General features: G+C 41.9%; 1 protein-coding gene across 1 annotated transcript in view; it reads right to left on the bottom strand.

Moving 5' to 3' along the window:
- dchs2 (dachsous cadherin-related 2) overlaps positions 1 to 10,458 on the bottom strand; it is a 29,385-nt gene extending 18,927 nt beyond the window's left edge. The window contains exons 1-8 of the mRNA XM_026171498.1: positions 8,580 to 10,458; positions 6,145 to 6,336; positions 5,826 to 6,057; positions 4,945 to 5,181; positions 2,168 to 3,190; positions 1,891 to 2,078; positions 875 to 974; positions 60 to 217 (exon numbers count right to left, since the gene is read on the bottom strand). Of these exons, the coding sequence (XP_026027283.1) occupies positions 60 to 217; positions 875 to 974; positions 1,891 to 2,078; positions 2,168 to 3,190; positions 4,945 to 5,181; positions 5,826 to 6,057; positions 6,145 to 6,336; positions 8,580 to 10,310 (3,861 nt within the window). The 5' untranslated portion in view covers positions 10,311 to 10,458. The remainder of the gene's footprint in view (positions 1 to 59; positions 218 to 874; positions 975 to 1,890; positions 2,079 to 2,167; positions 3,191 to 4,944; positions 5,182 to 5,825; positions 6,058 to 6,144; positions 6,337 to 8,579) is intronic.
- Between the last annotated feature and the right edge of the window lie 3,065 nt (positions 10,459 to 13,523).

Raw genomic sequence — 13,523 nt, 5'->3', positions numbered from 1 at the left:
CAATTAAATAATATGTCACTGTTTTTAAAGGTGTGGCCTAACTGGAGCACAGCCCGTACCTGTACATGAATGACTGCAGTGTCCTCCTGAGAGATGACTCCGCTGTCCCTGGCGGTCACTTTCAGAGTGTAGTACGCTTTTGCATCTTGGTTGAAGAGCTCTGTTGTTGTGATATCTCCGGTTTCGCTGTCAATCTCAAAGTGCTCCAGATCATCATCTTCGAAAGCAGACAAAAAGAGATGCGAACAGAGCGAACTGTTAATAACACAGGTCTGCAACAAAAAAACGGCACGGGATTTTCTGACTGTTTCTTATAGATTTTTACTCACTGAAACTATGAAAAATATCTTTTAAATTCCATCCTCGTCAGGTTTGCTTCCACAACTCTTGTTTTTAGTCTAATTAAGCGTACGATGCCCCTTTTTAAACTGAAGTCTGGTATCCTATACTTGAGTCAAAAAAACATATCCAATAATAATTTCTTACATTAATTTAATATTTCTAAGAGTGAAACTCAAGAGAAATATAAATAGAAAATGTGAGGAATTGAGGACAGGGGGTCGGGGTGCGGTGGGCTTGGTGGCATGAGGAGCTCAGATGATCGTGTCCCAACAGGTTTATTTTGTTCATAGTGAAAGGTAAGGAATCTCAGAAAAACTATGCATAGTTAATTGTAATAATAATATTTATTTTTTTCCATCGCTGTTTTTTATGTGAACTCACGTGATTACGTGATTGAGGGAAATGGAGATCATTTTTAGATTCAGCACCCTAAAAACCATAAAATTGACCAAAAACATCCCATGCAGCTAAAAAAAAACTTTTTTTCAGACCAAGTCTGTATAGTCAGTCAGGACACACGTTTACAGCTCACCTGTGACCAGTGAATGAATAACTGTTCCATTCTCTCCTGCGTCCAAGTCTTTGGCAAACATGTTCGTGACCAAGGATCCTGACTGTAGACCAGCCCATATCTGAAGTGAACACGTAGAGCGCATAACTACATCTGACAACATAACAACACATACACTAAAGATATAGTGTAGAATTTGCACAACTGTATCTAATCTTAGACACTAAGTCATATTTATCTCGAGTTCATTTTTTCATGGCACATATACACGTTTATGTTCACAGTAAATTAGTGCTTGAAGTAATTTATGATATTTTGATATTTGCTCTCCTTAAACTTGCTTTTTAATGTGTGCTGATAATATGTTGTGTAGTGATCATACATGGTCCTTATTAGCATATACACATGCTACAGTATTACTTAGATAAATTATCCCACTTAGATCATTTTTGCCTGGTACTAGGTCTTTGAGAGACAACACGATGACACCAAAATCTATAATATATCAATTTGTGTAGCATGTATTGATACATGTGGGGGATGTTGTGATGGTGTAATAATTTCTAATATTAAATAATGCTGGTATATGGGGAATATTGTCATGTTTTTTTGTATTAACTCGTCGAACTGTACTTAGTTTTCACGTAGTTTTTCTTTTCCATGTCTTTAACTGCCTGCTTCATGAGCTGCTCTGTGTCTGTCTTCACTATTTCTGTGTCTTCTTCTTATTTCTGTTTTTTCTTAGTGTAAAGGACTTTTTCCTGCCCTTGTGCTTGTCATTTTGGTTAGGTATTAATCAAAACAACATTAAAGTACCTTTACAGACTAACAATTTGTTTTTTGCCTAGATGTGAACTTCCTGAGTTTTACCGCTAAAGTGACAAATGCATTTCCTGATGCATCAAAAGGCAACAACAGCTAAATGTTATTGAGAAGCATGTGCAGTTTGGAGCGCAGATGTAACTGTAATTTATCAAGACTGCTTTTGATTGCATCAGTAGTTGCATCACGTTGTGATGAAGACGCATCGTTCTTACCTGCACATTCAGCTCTTTACTGGCTGGCAGGTAAGTGAACTGCGGTGCGTTGTCATTGATGTCGGCGATCAGGATGTGAACGATGGCGGTGGCATTGAGACGAGGGTGACCCTGATCTGTCACCATCACCTTCAGACTGTGCTGGCTGTACTGTTCCCGGTCCAGTGCCACCCAGTTGATGATTTCACCTGGCAGAAAATGGAGAAAGGTTAATGTCACATAGGTGACCATGGAGCACAAGGTAACTTTAAGGTGGTGTTACTTGATGTGTTTGTACCTGTTTTAGCATTGATTCGGAAGAATTTCCCATCTGAGAGCAGGAGATAGGACAACTGGCTGTTTTTCCCAGAATCCTTATCCACGGCCTTGACGGTTCCCACCAGACCTTGTGGCGACGACCCCTCCAACACAGTGAAGTAGTAAACGTCCCTGCTGAACACCGGGGCGTTGTCATTGATATCCAGCACCAGCACCGTCACTGTGGCCATAGCCGACGTATTTGACAGTGAAGCCTCCGTAGCCAACACTCGAAAATGATACTTGGACTCTGTCTCATAGTCCAGGTTGGCTGAGAGATACAACCATCCCGTCTTTGGGTGAATCCGAAACGGAACCAGAGGGAAGCCAGGTTCTCCTTCCAAAGAGTAGATGATGCCGGAGTTTGAAATGTGGGCTCCACGGGTTCGGTGAGCCCTCGCTTGGATGACCCGAGCATCTTTCCTGTAGCCCTCCCCAATCTCCACGTGATAGATCAAGGTCTCAAATGCCAGGCTGTCTTCGGCAGTCGTTTGGTCTACGTTTACTGAGAGGGTCAGGGTGGAGCTCAGGGAAGGTTCTCCTTCATCTTTGGCCACAATCTCCAGCTTGTATCCCTGCTGATGATCCATCTCTAAACTCTCATTTAGCGTAACCGTCCCGAGATTGTGATCAATAACAAACACGCCATTTTCCCTGCTCTTCAGGTAATACTGCACCCGACCATTGGCACCGCTGTCATAGTCATGCGCGTGAGCGATGAACAACACGGTTCCCGGTCGAGTGTTTTGTGACACCGTGATGGTGTCACTATGTTTGGGGAAAATGGGGGCGTTGTCATTAACGTCAGCTACAGTGATGTTGACTTGGGTGGTGCTGTAAACGGGAGAGGCGTCGGTGTAGGACTGAAGAACCAGAAGAGCGTACGACTGAGACTCGTGATCCAGGGGCTTGAGGTTAGTGATCAGACCCAACTTTGGATGAACGGAGAACAAACTCTGAGGGTCTCCAGAAGAGATTCGATAAGATACAGATTCCATGGAGTCTGTAGAAAAAACAAAAAAAACACTTTCTTCCCTTTGAAATAGTCATAAAAATTTAAAGGGCTTACATAAATTAGACATTTAAAGACATTGTTCTAGATGTCTTGGGATTTAATCAGATGTAACTTTGAATGCACACACACACGCTAATACACTTTAAGTAATTAAAGCACAGGCCAGAAGATCCCATTAATCCCCTGCAAGTGTTTGTTGTGCTTCGACTGTAAACTAAAAACTCCTGAAACAAGCAGAGAGCTTAATGGTGCTTGACTCCTGTCAAACAGCCCCAATTCTGCTGTTTCTGCTTTAAGTCGAAGTGTTAATCTCTTAGGTGATTAGACAGCCTTGAATGACTGTCTAGTGCTGTTGGGGCGTTTAGCTGTTGAAGGCATTCGGTGGAAAAACAAGACTATGAGGAGATAATTATGAATCCCTTTACTCTTTGAAAACCATCTACGCAGAGGTTTTTTTAAGATACTGAGAATAAAATTATAAATGATATCCACTCTTCTATTACTTAAACTGTTGCCACCACAACCTGCTGTTATATTTAACAGAAAGCGCCCAATAAATAAGTTTAGAACAACAAGGAAGAAAACGAGCAGGTTGATCTGTAACAGGATTGTTTCTGATGTAGATGCAGTACACTGCACAGCTACTCTTTATTATCTGTCATGTGTTCGTGAGACTCAAAGGGATTAAAGATTAAACTTTAGCTTCTTCATGTCTGAAAGGAGATTTGAGCAACTTTTCTGTCGCAATCATCTGTTGGGATATTAATGCCTTTGTGTAACAGCCACCTATTCTGAATGTGTCTAAATCCAGTTATTATGTTTCAAGAGACCTATGAAGCACGATAATGTCAGTACCTACACTAATCCACCTCATATTAAACAGCTGTATAGGTTTAAAAAATATATATTTCAAGATACAGATGTTAGCTTTGCTTGTTTAGCTTATCTTACCATAAAACTGATAAAGTTTACGAACCATCCGAACTGAATTTCTTTGAACTGGAGGCCAAAAACAAACTCAGTGATTTTCAGAGTTCTGCTCACACAAACGTAACTCTCAGCAGCACGTGATTACAGCAGGACGCTGGAGCAGGACTAGCTTGAAGCTTTTACTATAGCTTTATTATGCAAGAACACTTTTACGCTTTGTTCCTTTTGTTTGCACTCGTGACAAAAGCATAAAGAAGAGAGAAACTTATAAAATGTTCAAAATGTTTTTCAGCTTTAAAACTGATGTTTTATTTTGAGGGACTGATTCAGATCCTTTACTGAGAGTTTGAAGCTCTCAGAGTATAATTGGACTGAAAAATTACACTATATGAACAAAAGTATTGGGACACACCTCTCTGTTATTGAACTCAGCTGCTTCAGTCCCATTGGAGTATAAAATTTTAGCATCATGGTGCCAAAATGGCTCAATGAATTTGAGAATGTTACTTCAACAATGCAACAAGTAAGTTTGTGGGATTTCGTCCCTCCAAGTGATTCCCTGATCACCTATTAGTGGGGTTACAGCCAAGAAGTGGCAGAGCAGGTGAAGTTACAGGTGACCCCAGTGCTTTTTCCCCCCATATGGTGTATGTTGTGTCCTCTACAGTAACTCAACAAAATCTTAGTTGTTAAACTTCTCCCGTTGCTGTAGTGATGTTCAGCAGAGGTAGAGTCTGGGACCTTGTGATGACTCTCTCCCAGCTGCTCTAACATCAGTTTGGATAATAAAGAGCAGATAATACACGTCTAACCTGTTGGGTTGATGGCCTGCACCGTCCCCACAGGTGTCCCTGGTGGTGCGTCCTCAGGCACTGTGAAAGCGTAACGTGACCTCTGGAACACAGCTGGAGCCTGAGCACTGCGTAAAACATTGATCGTGACCTCTGCAGGTCTGACTGAAATCGAGCCTCCTCCGTCCTGTGCTGTTATCAAGAGCTTTACATTAGCTGTGCCCAGGTGGGTCAGAGTGGAGGTCAGGAGAAGCATTCCTACAGAAGAAAAATACGACATAAAGAAATTAATTTAAAATGTTTTTATTTTTCCCCAGTTCCTTTCTGCTTTTCAAATGTGTGAAATGAGATTCACAACACTTCACATTTATTATATTGACAGATGGGAAAGACAGGGCTTGTTTTTGTAACCAAAATGCATCTTATAAGTGCAAGAGAATCAATATATGTCTATATAAACAAATGCAGGCAGAAAAGTATCAGATTAAAGTTTTCTTTTCCTATAATTTATCCATTTCATGGTGTTAAATTTTGGCTGAGCACGAATCTTATCTTACCCCTTAGCCACCTGGGGATCTAAGCCTTTTGGGGCTTTCTGCATCACCCCTGCTGAGCTGTGACATTGACAATCATTTCATGGGGACTTACACAAAGTAAGCAGTCGTTTATCCCTGAATAATGGAGCCTGCCAGTCACACGGTTTACTTAAAGACTACTGATTGGATCAATGTGACAAATCAAGCTTAAGAAGTCAAAATGCTATCCTTTACCAAGACTGAAACCTACACAAAGCTTTATTTATTTCAGTATTGGAAAAGCAACAGTTGGTTCACTGGAAATTGTGTCCACACACTTATGTTCAGACTACAACAGAAAGTGTTCTCACATCTTTACGGCCCTACCTGTTTGTTTATCCAGCGAAAACAAAGTGGACATGTCGCCAGGAAGGAGGTCGTAGGTAACCTGGCCAAACCTGCCAGAATCTCTGTCAGTGGCAATAACGCTGACGATCTCTGTGCCAGGCTGCGCGTGGCTGCTGATGCTCACGGTGTACTCCTCAGGGCTGAACACTGGAGCGTTGTCGTTCAAGTCCTCGATCTCAATGTGCACATAGGTTTGAGCACTCAAGCCTCCCTGAGGGAGAGAATTTTATTAGGACCCAGAAATTAGGGACGAATTGTTTAAATGAAATCCACTGTTATATATCTGCGTGTCACTCACTGGATCCTCAGCCTTGATCAGGATGTCGTGGACTGTCTGTCCCGTATCTCGATCAATATCCTGGGAGACGCACAGCTCTCCGGTGTGGGGGTTTATTTGGAAGAGCGGATGTGTGGCCTGTTTGTCGAAGCCATCAGACAGAGAGTAGAGCAGCGTCCCAAACTCAGGGCTGTCTGCATCTGTAGCGACGACCTAAAGAGAAGAGAAATGCAGGCATGAAAACAGGAGGTGCAAAAATGAAAACATCTTAAATCATTTCGTTAACACAAAAGACAAATTCAATTAAAACCAGTGCTGCAGAATAACTGGGAACAATTTAGTATAAAACTTATATATTCATATCTAAGGTCATATGTGGGAAAAAAAAACATTAAATAATTAATTTAAAACCTATCATCAGCCTATAATGTGCTATATGTGCTGCATATGGTGTAATTATGATCATCTAAGATGATTTTCTTCACAACTTTAACAGGTAACTGTTACCTTTCTGGTAAAAATGGTGCCTTGATCCTTTATTTCAATAAGCACATGTTTAAAGGGGAAACCCTAAACAATTACACTGTAATGCTAAAAATAAAACAAAGGTAAAACATGTAATATGTTTAATAAAAATATAAAGAATTAAGAGAAACACTTTTGAAAAATGTCCACAGGTAGATTATTTGGTTTAGGTGAGCTTAGATTTTGTACCTGATACTGCTCGTTGAAAATGAAAATAATAACAAGGCCTTTATCAATAACTCAACAATATAACTGAACTTATATGATGATGATGAAGCGAGGAAGAACACCTCCTTAGTTAGTGATGATTGAATGATTACGACATTTGTGTTCATCGCTGCCCAGTTTTTAAGTGATCTGAGAACGAAAGAGTTCAGTATGAAATGACATGGACGTGATTAATAACTGACTAATTATTATTAATCAATAACTGCATTAACGAATATATTGTTCTTGAATCAAAGCACACACTAGACAGTCTTTGTGGTTCATGCAGTTTCACATGAATTCATTCATGCTTTGTGTTTCAATTCATGTCCCTCATCTTATGAAGCTTGTGTGCACATAACTGCAATATATATATATATATATATATATGTATATAGTAAATTATGAAGTGCTCCTACTCAAATACTTTATGTAAAAATTAGCAGTTTTTGGTATGTTTAAGTGTTTATATATTAGAAGAAATATTCCTTGTAAAACAGCACTCCCATACTACAGTAACTGCCAGCTTTTAGATTAAGCTTTGTACTATGAATCATAATACGCGTCTTCCTTTGACAGTGAGAGTCAACATAATAAAAGCATAAAAAATCCCCACAATCAAAGGGCGAGGACCATCCCTGCAGTATAAAGATTATAGTAAAAACGCGCCTTATATCCTGTGCAGCTCCTTTCATGTCTGCCTGTGGCTGTGACTGCAGACATGTCTCACAGATAGAGCGCTCATTTTACAGTCATAAAGATGATATCACCTCCCAGTTTGTGAACTCTGATCAAAGGAAGTTTAAAGACACGGGTCAAGGTCTGGACAGTCACGCAAACCCAGTCAGTTTTTTGAAGCTTGCTTCTTAGAATAAAGCATATGTGCTGCGTTTGCAAAATCATGCGACAGAGGGGGGTTCCTTATAGACGACTTCCCAGATATTCTGGTTACCTCTGCTCCTGCTAGTTCTCGCATTTATTTTGGATGACATCTTCAGTATTCTGAAGCGTCGTAGCTAAAGTTCGAATCGGGAACTAAACAACTAAAAGTCAGCCAGATGTTTAGAAATTTTCAGTCTTTATATATTCATCAAATCTCTTGTTTGCAGAAAATGTGCCCTTAAACAAATGTTCCTTTGTGTTGGGATGCACTTTGTGCCAGCCTGCTGGAGTGTGGTACCAGGCAGCACATCTGTCATACTAAAGCCACAGAGCTAAGCTGGAAAGGGTGCATGTTGAGCATCTTTAGGAGGAACACTGACGGCTTTGTGCAAACAGACTGAAGGCTACTTTTGTCTTATAAGACGTAAGACAGACACAGCAAAAGAGCACAAGATGCTGGATATTTACTGTGAATCTTTCAGAACCTACAAAGATATCTTTATTTTTGTTTCTGTGAATCCATGTTAGCTGATATTTTACTGAGATGAGTGCCAAGTCAAGTGAAACGCTCCCCTGGTCTGTGTGTGGATGTGTTCTTGTAAAAAAATAAATAAATATGCATGTGATTTCATATGAGTGTCAGCTCCCCAAATTGTAAAAAAATATATATATTTGTTGCCTTGTTAATAAGCTTTTCTGATTCAGTGCCAATTATTATTATCATTATTATCATCTTGTGGATCCTTCTTGGACAGAAAATGTAATTAGAACCATTCAGAAACAATAATGTGTTGTTCTTTTAGATAAGTCACCAAAATGATGCTGAATATCCTCCAACATACTTGTAAAAAGCAGCTTCCAACATCGCTCTGCTCTAGTATGGACACATTGTACAGCTGCTGCTCGAACACTGGCTCGTTGTCGTTGACGTCTTCCACGAGCACCGTGACTGTCGCTGTGGATGACAGAGCCGGTTCTCCTCCATCCGCTGCCACCACCAGGAACCATATCTCCATCTGCGTCTCTCTGTCCAGAGCTGCAGCTGTGGCGACCAGGCCTGACTCCGGGTCGATGTCGATCAGGCTGTCCTGGTTGGACTTCAGAATGGAGTATCGGACCTCTGAGTTTGCACCCTCATCTGCGTCTCGAGCCTGAAACTGGATGAGAGAACTCCCCTGAGGAGCATCTTCAGAAATACTTATGAGATACGCATCCTTCTCAAAGACTGGGTAACAGTCATTCATGTCCGACACCTTCAGGAGGAAAACCGTCTCACTGCTCAGGGGAGGGTTGCCAAAATCTGATGCCTGCACCTTCAGCTCATACAAATCCTTCTCCTCCCTGTCCAGCTCAGAGTTAACACACAGTGCATACAGAAAGTCATCTGTCTGCTTCAGGGTGAACTTCCCATCACCTCCCTCGAGTGTGACAGTGATTCTCTCCCCCTCGAGGTCGGGGTCCGACACTGAAATCCGGGCTACGTAGTCCCCGACTGCTGCTGATTCCGACACCACAGCATCTCCTGTGTCACTGAGAAACAGTACACTGATGGTGGGGCTGTTATCGTTGATGTTAAGCACTCTGACACCCACGAAAGTGCTGCTGTACTCAGGCTGAACCCCGTTGTCTCTCGCGCTGATGATCAACTCATGAAAAGCCTGAGTCTCAAAATCAAGCGGCTTGTTGAGATAGACCACCCCGGTGGTTTCATTGATGGAGAAAACCTCATTTGGGTCGCTCTGCCTCCTGTTGATCTCATATGTGAGTCTGCCATTGTCACCCAGGTCATAGTCAGTGGCCTGCACCTGACACACAGCAGACATGACTGGAGCATCCTCACGCACTGAGGTGTGATATTCAGTCTGGTTGAACACAGGCGGGTTGTCATTCTCATCCAGGACGTGGATGTTCACCTGAAGAGTCCCAGTCCTGGCTGGGATCCCCCCATCAAAGGCCTCGATTGTCAGCGTGTACAAGTCCTGCGCTTCTCTGTCTAGCTTATTGTTAAGAACTAGATCCAGGTTGAGGTGGTTCTCAGGTCCACTGCGATAATCCAGGTGGAATAAGTCACTCATCTCACTCTCTGTGATCCTGTATCCCTGAGTACCAAACTCGCCCTCATCCTGGTCTTTAGCACCTTCAATCTGAAACCGACTCCCCGGTGGGCTCAGTTCTGATATTTCCAGCTCAACCTGCTCGGAGGGGAACACGGGAGAATGGTCGTTCACATCTTTCACCTCTATTGTCACTTTTATCATCTCACCTGTGAGAGTGGCTGCCACAAATTCATACTTATCCCTGCTCTCTCTGTCCAGGACTACAGCTGTGGAGATGATGCCCGTGTCCGCGTCTATTTCCAAGTCTCTGAAAACATACGAGTCTCTGCTTTCTGAGATGAAAAACCCAGTGCTCGGCCTGCTTAGTCCCGCTCCCAGATCTCCAACGATAGTTCTGGCCGGAAGACCCTCTTTAACAGACAGCGTGAGGTTGAAGACCTGTCCCAGCGACTGTGCGCACAGCAGGGACAGGACGAGCGTCTGAAGGAGCGAAGCTGAGGCATCCTTGCACCCCATTCCTCCTTTACGCGTGGCTTTGAGCTCTCGGTTTGTTGAGGTCGATGCCCGCCAGCATATTCTCGAGTCGAAGTCCTCAGTTTTGTCCTCACGTTTGAGCGCACTTTTCCGAACCGAAACGGACGAACGCGTTTTTGCGCGCAGGGCGACTGCGAGCGGTCATTCTCCTTCACCGTACTTCAGTAGCTTGTTGCGTGAACCGTTGCCTAATCAGCCATGGCACAGTGCAAATCCCCCTTTGGCTCCTTCACATAACTCGACACCTCTGACTGGCACCAACTGTGCGCCGTGAACACTCCTCCTGGCAGGCGGCGCGTCCCACGCTGGTCGGCTCCATCTGTGGCCCTGATTGCTTAAGATTTAATTAGGCTGAGAGATTACCTTCAGTGCCTCTTGCTGACACGTGGCCTAGTATAGCTGACCTGTGGAAGAAGTCAGGTGGAAAGTGGAATAAATACGGATGTCACACCAGTTGAGCCAAAACGGTGTCCTAAAAGGCCCCTTTGTGGTAATGTGGTTAGTATGAGCTTGAAGTGATTTAATAAAGTGCTCCCGTCTAAGCAAAGGAACATATAAGTGTTAGGGTGGCTCACTCTGCTGGTAAAAAGCAGAAACTGTACCACTCTTTAAAAGGAAAAGAAAGGAAAAATCAAGGCTATCCGGTCACTTAGTCCTAGGGGGGTTGGGGTGACGATGTCTCCTCAGGTCTAAGGATTCTCAATGTAACATCCACACGAGCTTCTCAGCAAAATACTGAAGTTTATCAGGGCCGTTTCTAGCTTTTTGAGATTCTCTTTGGGGATCGCTGTTTATAACACGATAACTGGGAGGGTGGGGGTGGAGAGGTTAAATTCTTTAAGCTGATCCAATGATCCATGGTGATAATTATGTATCTCAAATTCAGATGAAAGACCTAAAAATTGGTGCAAGCAATTAAAATCTACATAAAAGTAAATAATGAAGCTTCTTCGCACAGTTTTCCTCCAAAATTTTCCAGGTGAACATAAAATTAATGAAACCGCTATTTCAAATCAAAACCTAACTGGCATCCACACCGGTGTGAAAATTACACCATAAGGTGAAAATAAAGTGAAATACCATATTAAAATACAAAGAAACTATAGCATCTATTTTAAAGTTCAAATAAGAAAAGCCCAACAACAATAAGAAGAGTAATACATCCTCTTCAACTTCAGCTTTCTGTTTTTGTTTTTATTTTTTTATTCAAATTCTGGCTCCTCCTCCACAGAAGCAAATATTTCCTTTATCATAGGCATATTTCTGTAGATTTCTTCTTCTTTTCTTAATTTTATGCTTAAAAAATAAACACATTTTGATGCAATCCGGGTTTCACTGCAGCCTGGGCCACCCTTACTCTCCTCGTGAAGATGTGAGGCTGTCAGTCATACATCATATGCAGACTTCATTCACAACAAGATATCCTAATGGTGATTTTTTTTTTTTAAATGATCCACCACAGCTTCCCTGTCGTTGCAGCCAAGCTTTGGCAATATCCCACATTTCAGTTTTAACCACACAAGTGTTTCAGTAAACACACAGAAGAGAGCAGCTGGCTCCAAATGAAAACAGGTCATTTAAATATTTTCCCAAATATATGAGGCTGAGCTTGCAGCTTGGGGTCCCCCTAGTGGCTGTGTGGGGGTTGTGCATTTGCAAAGTCCATGAATAGCTGAGAACCAGCCTATTCATTTATGTCCTCTGTAATGGACATTTATTCTTGGTCTATATCTTTTGACTTATTTTAGCTATCCCAATAAGTCCTGCTGTACCAAATAGAGGACATCCTGGGCTTTACATTGATATCTCATGTTCAATGGGAAGATTCTTGCCACAGCTCTCAGGAGCATAAAGCAAGCAAGAGCTCTGAAATGTATAAAAGATGATTACTGCATGGGAGCTTGCTTCCTTCACTGGGGAAAAAAAACAAAAACCTATTTTATATACAATTTTACAGTTTTACAATGATGATAGTTAATTTTTCCTGAATATTTCAATGTTTCTGCATAAAATATTTAAAACTTCACAAACAAGATACTTTTTTTTATGATTTTCTCTTTGAAACGGAAGCATAAAACTAACACAAGATGAAAGAAACCACCCTGATAATAACGACATGATTGCAGTTTGTTAGCAGCTGATACTAATGTACAAGGATTTCTGAATAAATGTAAATTTGTTTGTGCAGTTTGTGCTTCTTTAAAAACACTGTTGCATAAAAACCTAAACTAATTATATTTAAACCAGAAAAACATTACAATAATATCCGTCATAGCTAAAGTAAATGGTATCATAAACACAAATAGGGCGTTTCTTATTTCTTCATAACAGACTTCAGTCTGTCTGTTGTAAGTCTAAACTGTGCTCAGTATAAATAATAAATGGTAGGAATGGCTGGAAAATGCTGGTCTTACAGTTTACTGTCATTGCTGACCTCTCGTTTGTCCTGCAGCTTGTAGTTGCGATCATGGCCTGCTGCAACCGCACAACAGGTGTTATCTGACCACAGTAAACAAGCAGCATAGCTAAGGGGCTCATTGTCTGGGTTAGTTTGCTCAGCAACTCAGAAACCACCCACTCCAAAGCATCACAGGACTTTTTCTTTCTCATAAATCTAAGTAAAATTTAAAAAACCAAAAAAATGCCGTCTCACATTTTGCTCTCCTACCAGTGGGATGATCAGCCTCTTGTCAAGAAGATATACGATCACCTGAAAGATGAGGGGCTCCCTGTGTGGATGGACACAGGGACATCGAAGGAGGGGTGACGGGCAACATCAACGACGCGTGAGTGCAAAGTGACGTGGATAACAGGTTTCATCTGTTCTAATCTCTGATGGGCTTCATCACTACTGTGTTGTGCATATTAAATCTGTGTGCGTTTTCAGCATGGCTGCAGGAGTGGAAGAGGCTGCTGTGATCTGTCCGTTTATGACTCCGGCTTACCAGGGATCACAGTGCTGTAAGAAGGAACTCAACTATGCCGAAAAACAGCAGGTCATCATTGTGCCGGTGATGTTGACAAACAACTGGGAGGCCAGTGAGTGGCTGGGACTGATCACTGCAGGCCTGCTGTGGGTGGACTTCAGGTGAGGAGCACACGTTTTAAAACCTGAAATTTTAGCAGGACGGAAACTGCATTTGTTAGAAAGTGTCGTCCTTCAGTCACACGTGTCCTTGAATTTCCTGGAACAAT

The sequence above is a fragment of the Astatotilapia calliptera genome, chromosome 6, assembly GCF_900246225.1.
Source record: "Astatotilapia calliptera chromosome 6, fAstCal1.2, whole genome shotgun sequence".
NCBI classification, from domain to species: domain Eukaryota; kingdom Metazoa; phylum Chordata; class Actinopteri; order Cichliformes; family Cichlidae; genus Astatotilapia; species Astatotilapia calliptera.
The sequence above is the reverse complement of the archived record's forward strand: the minus strand, read 5'-3'. Positions and strand labels throughout refer to the sequence as shown.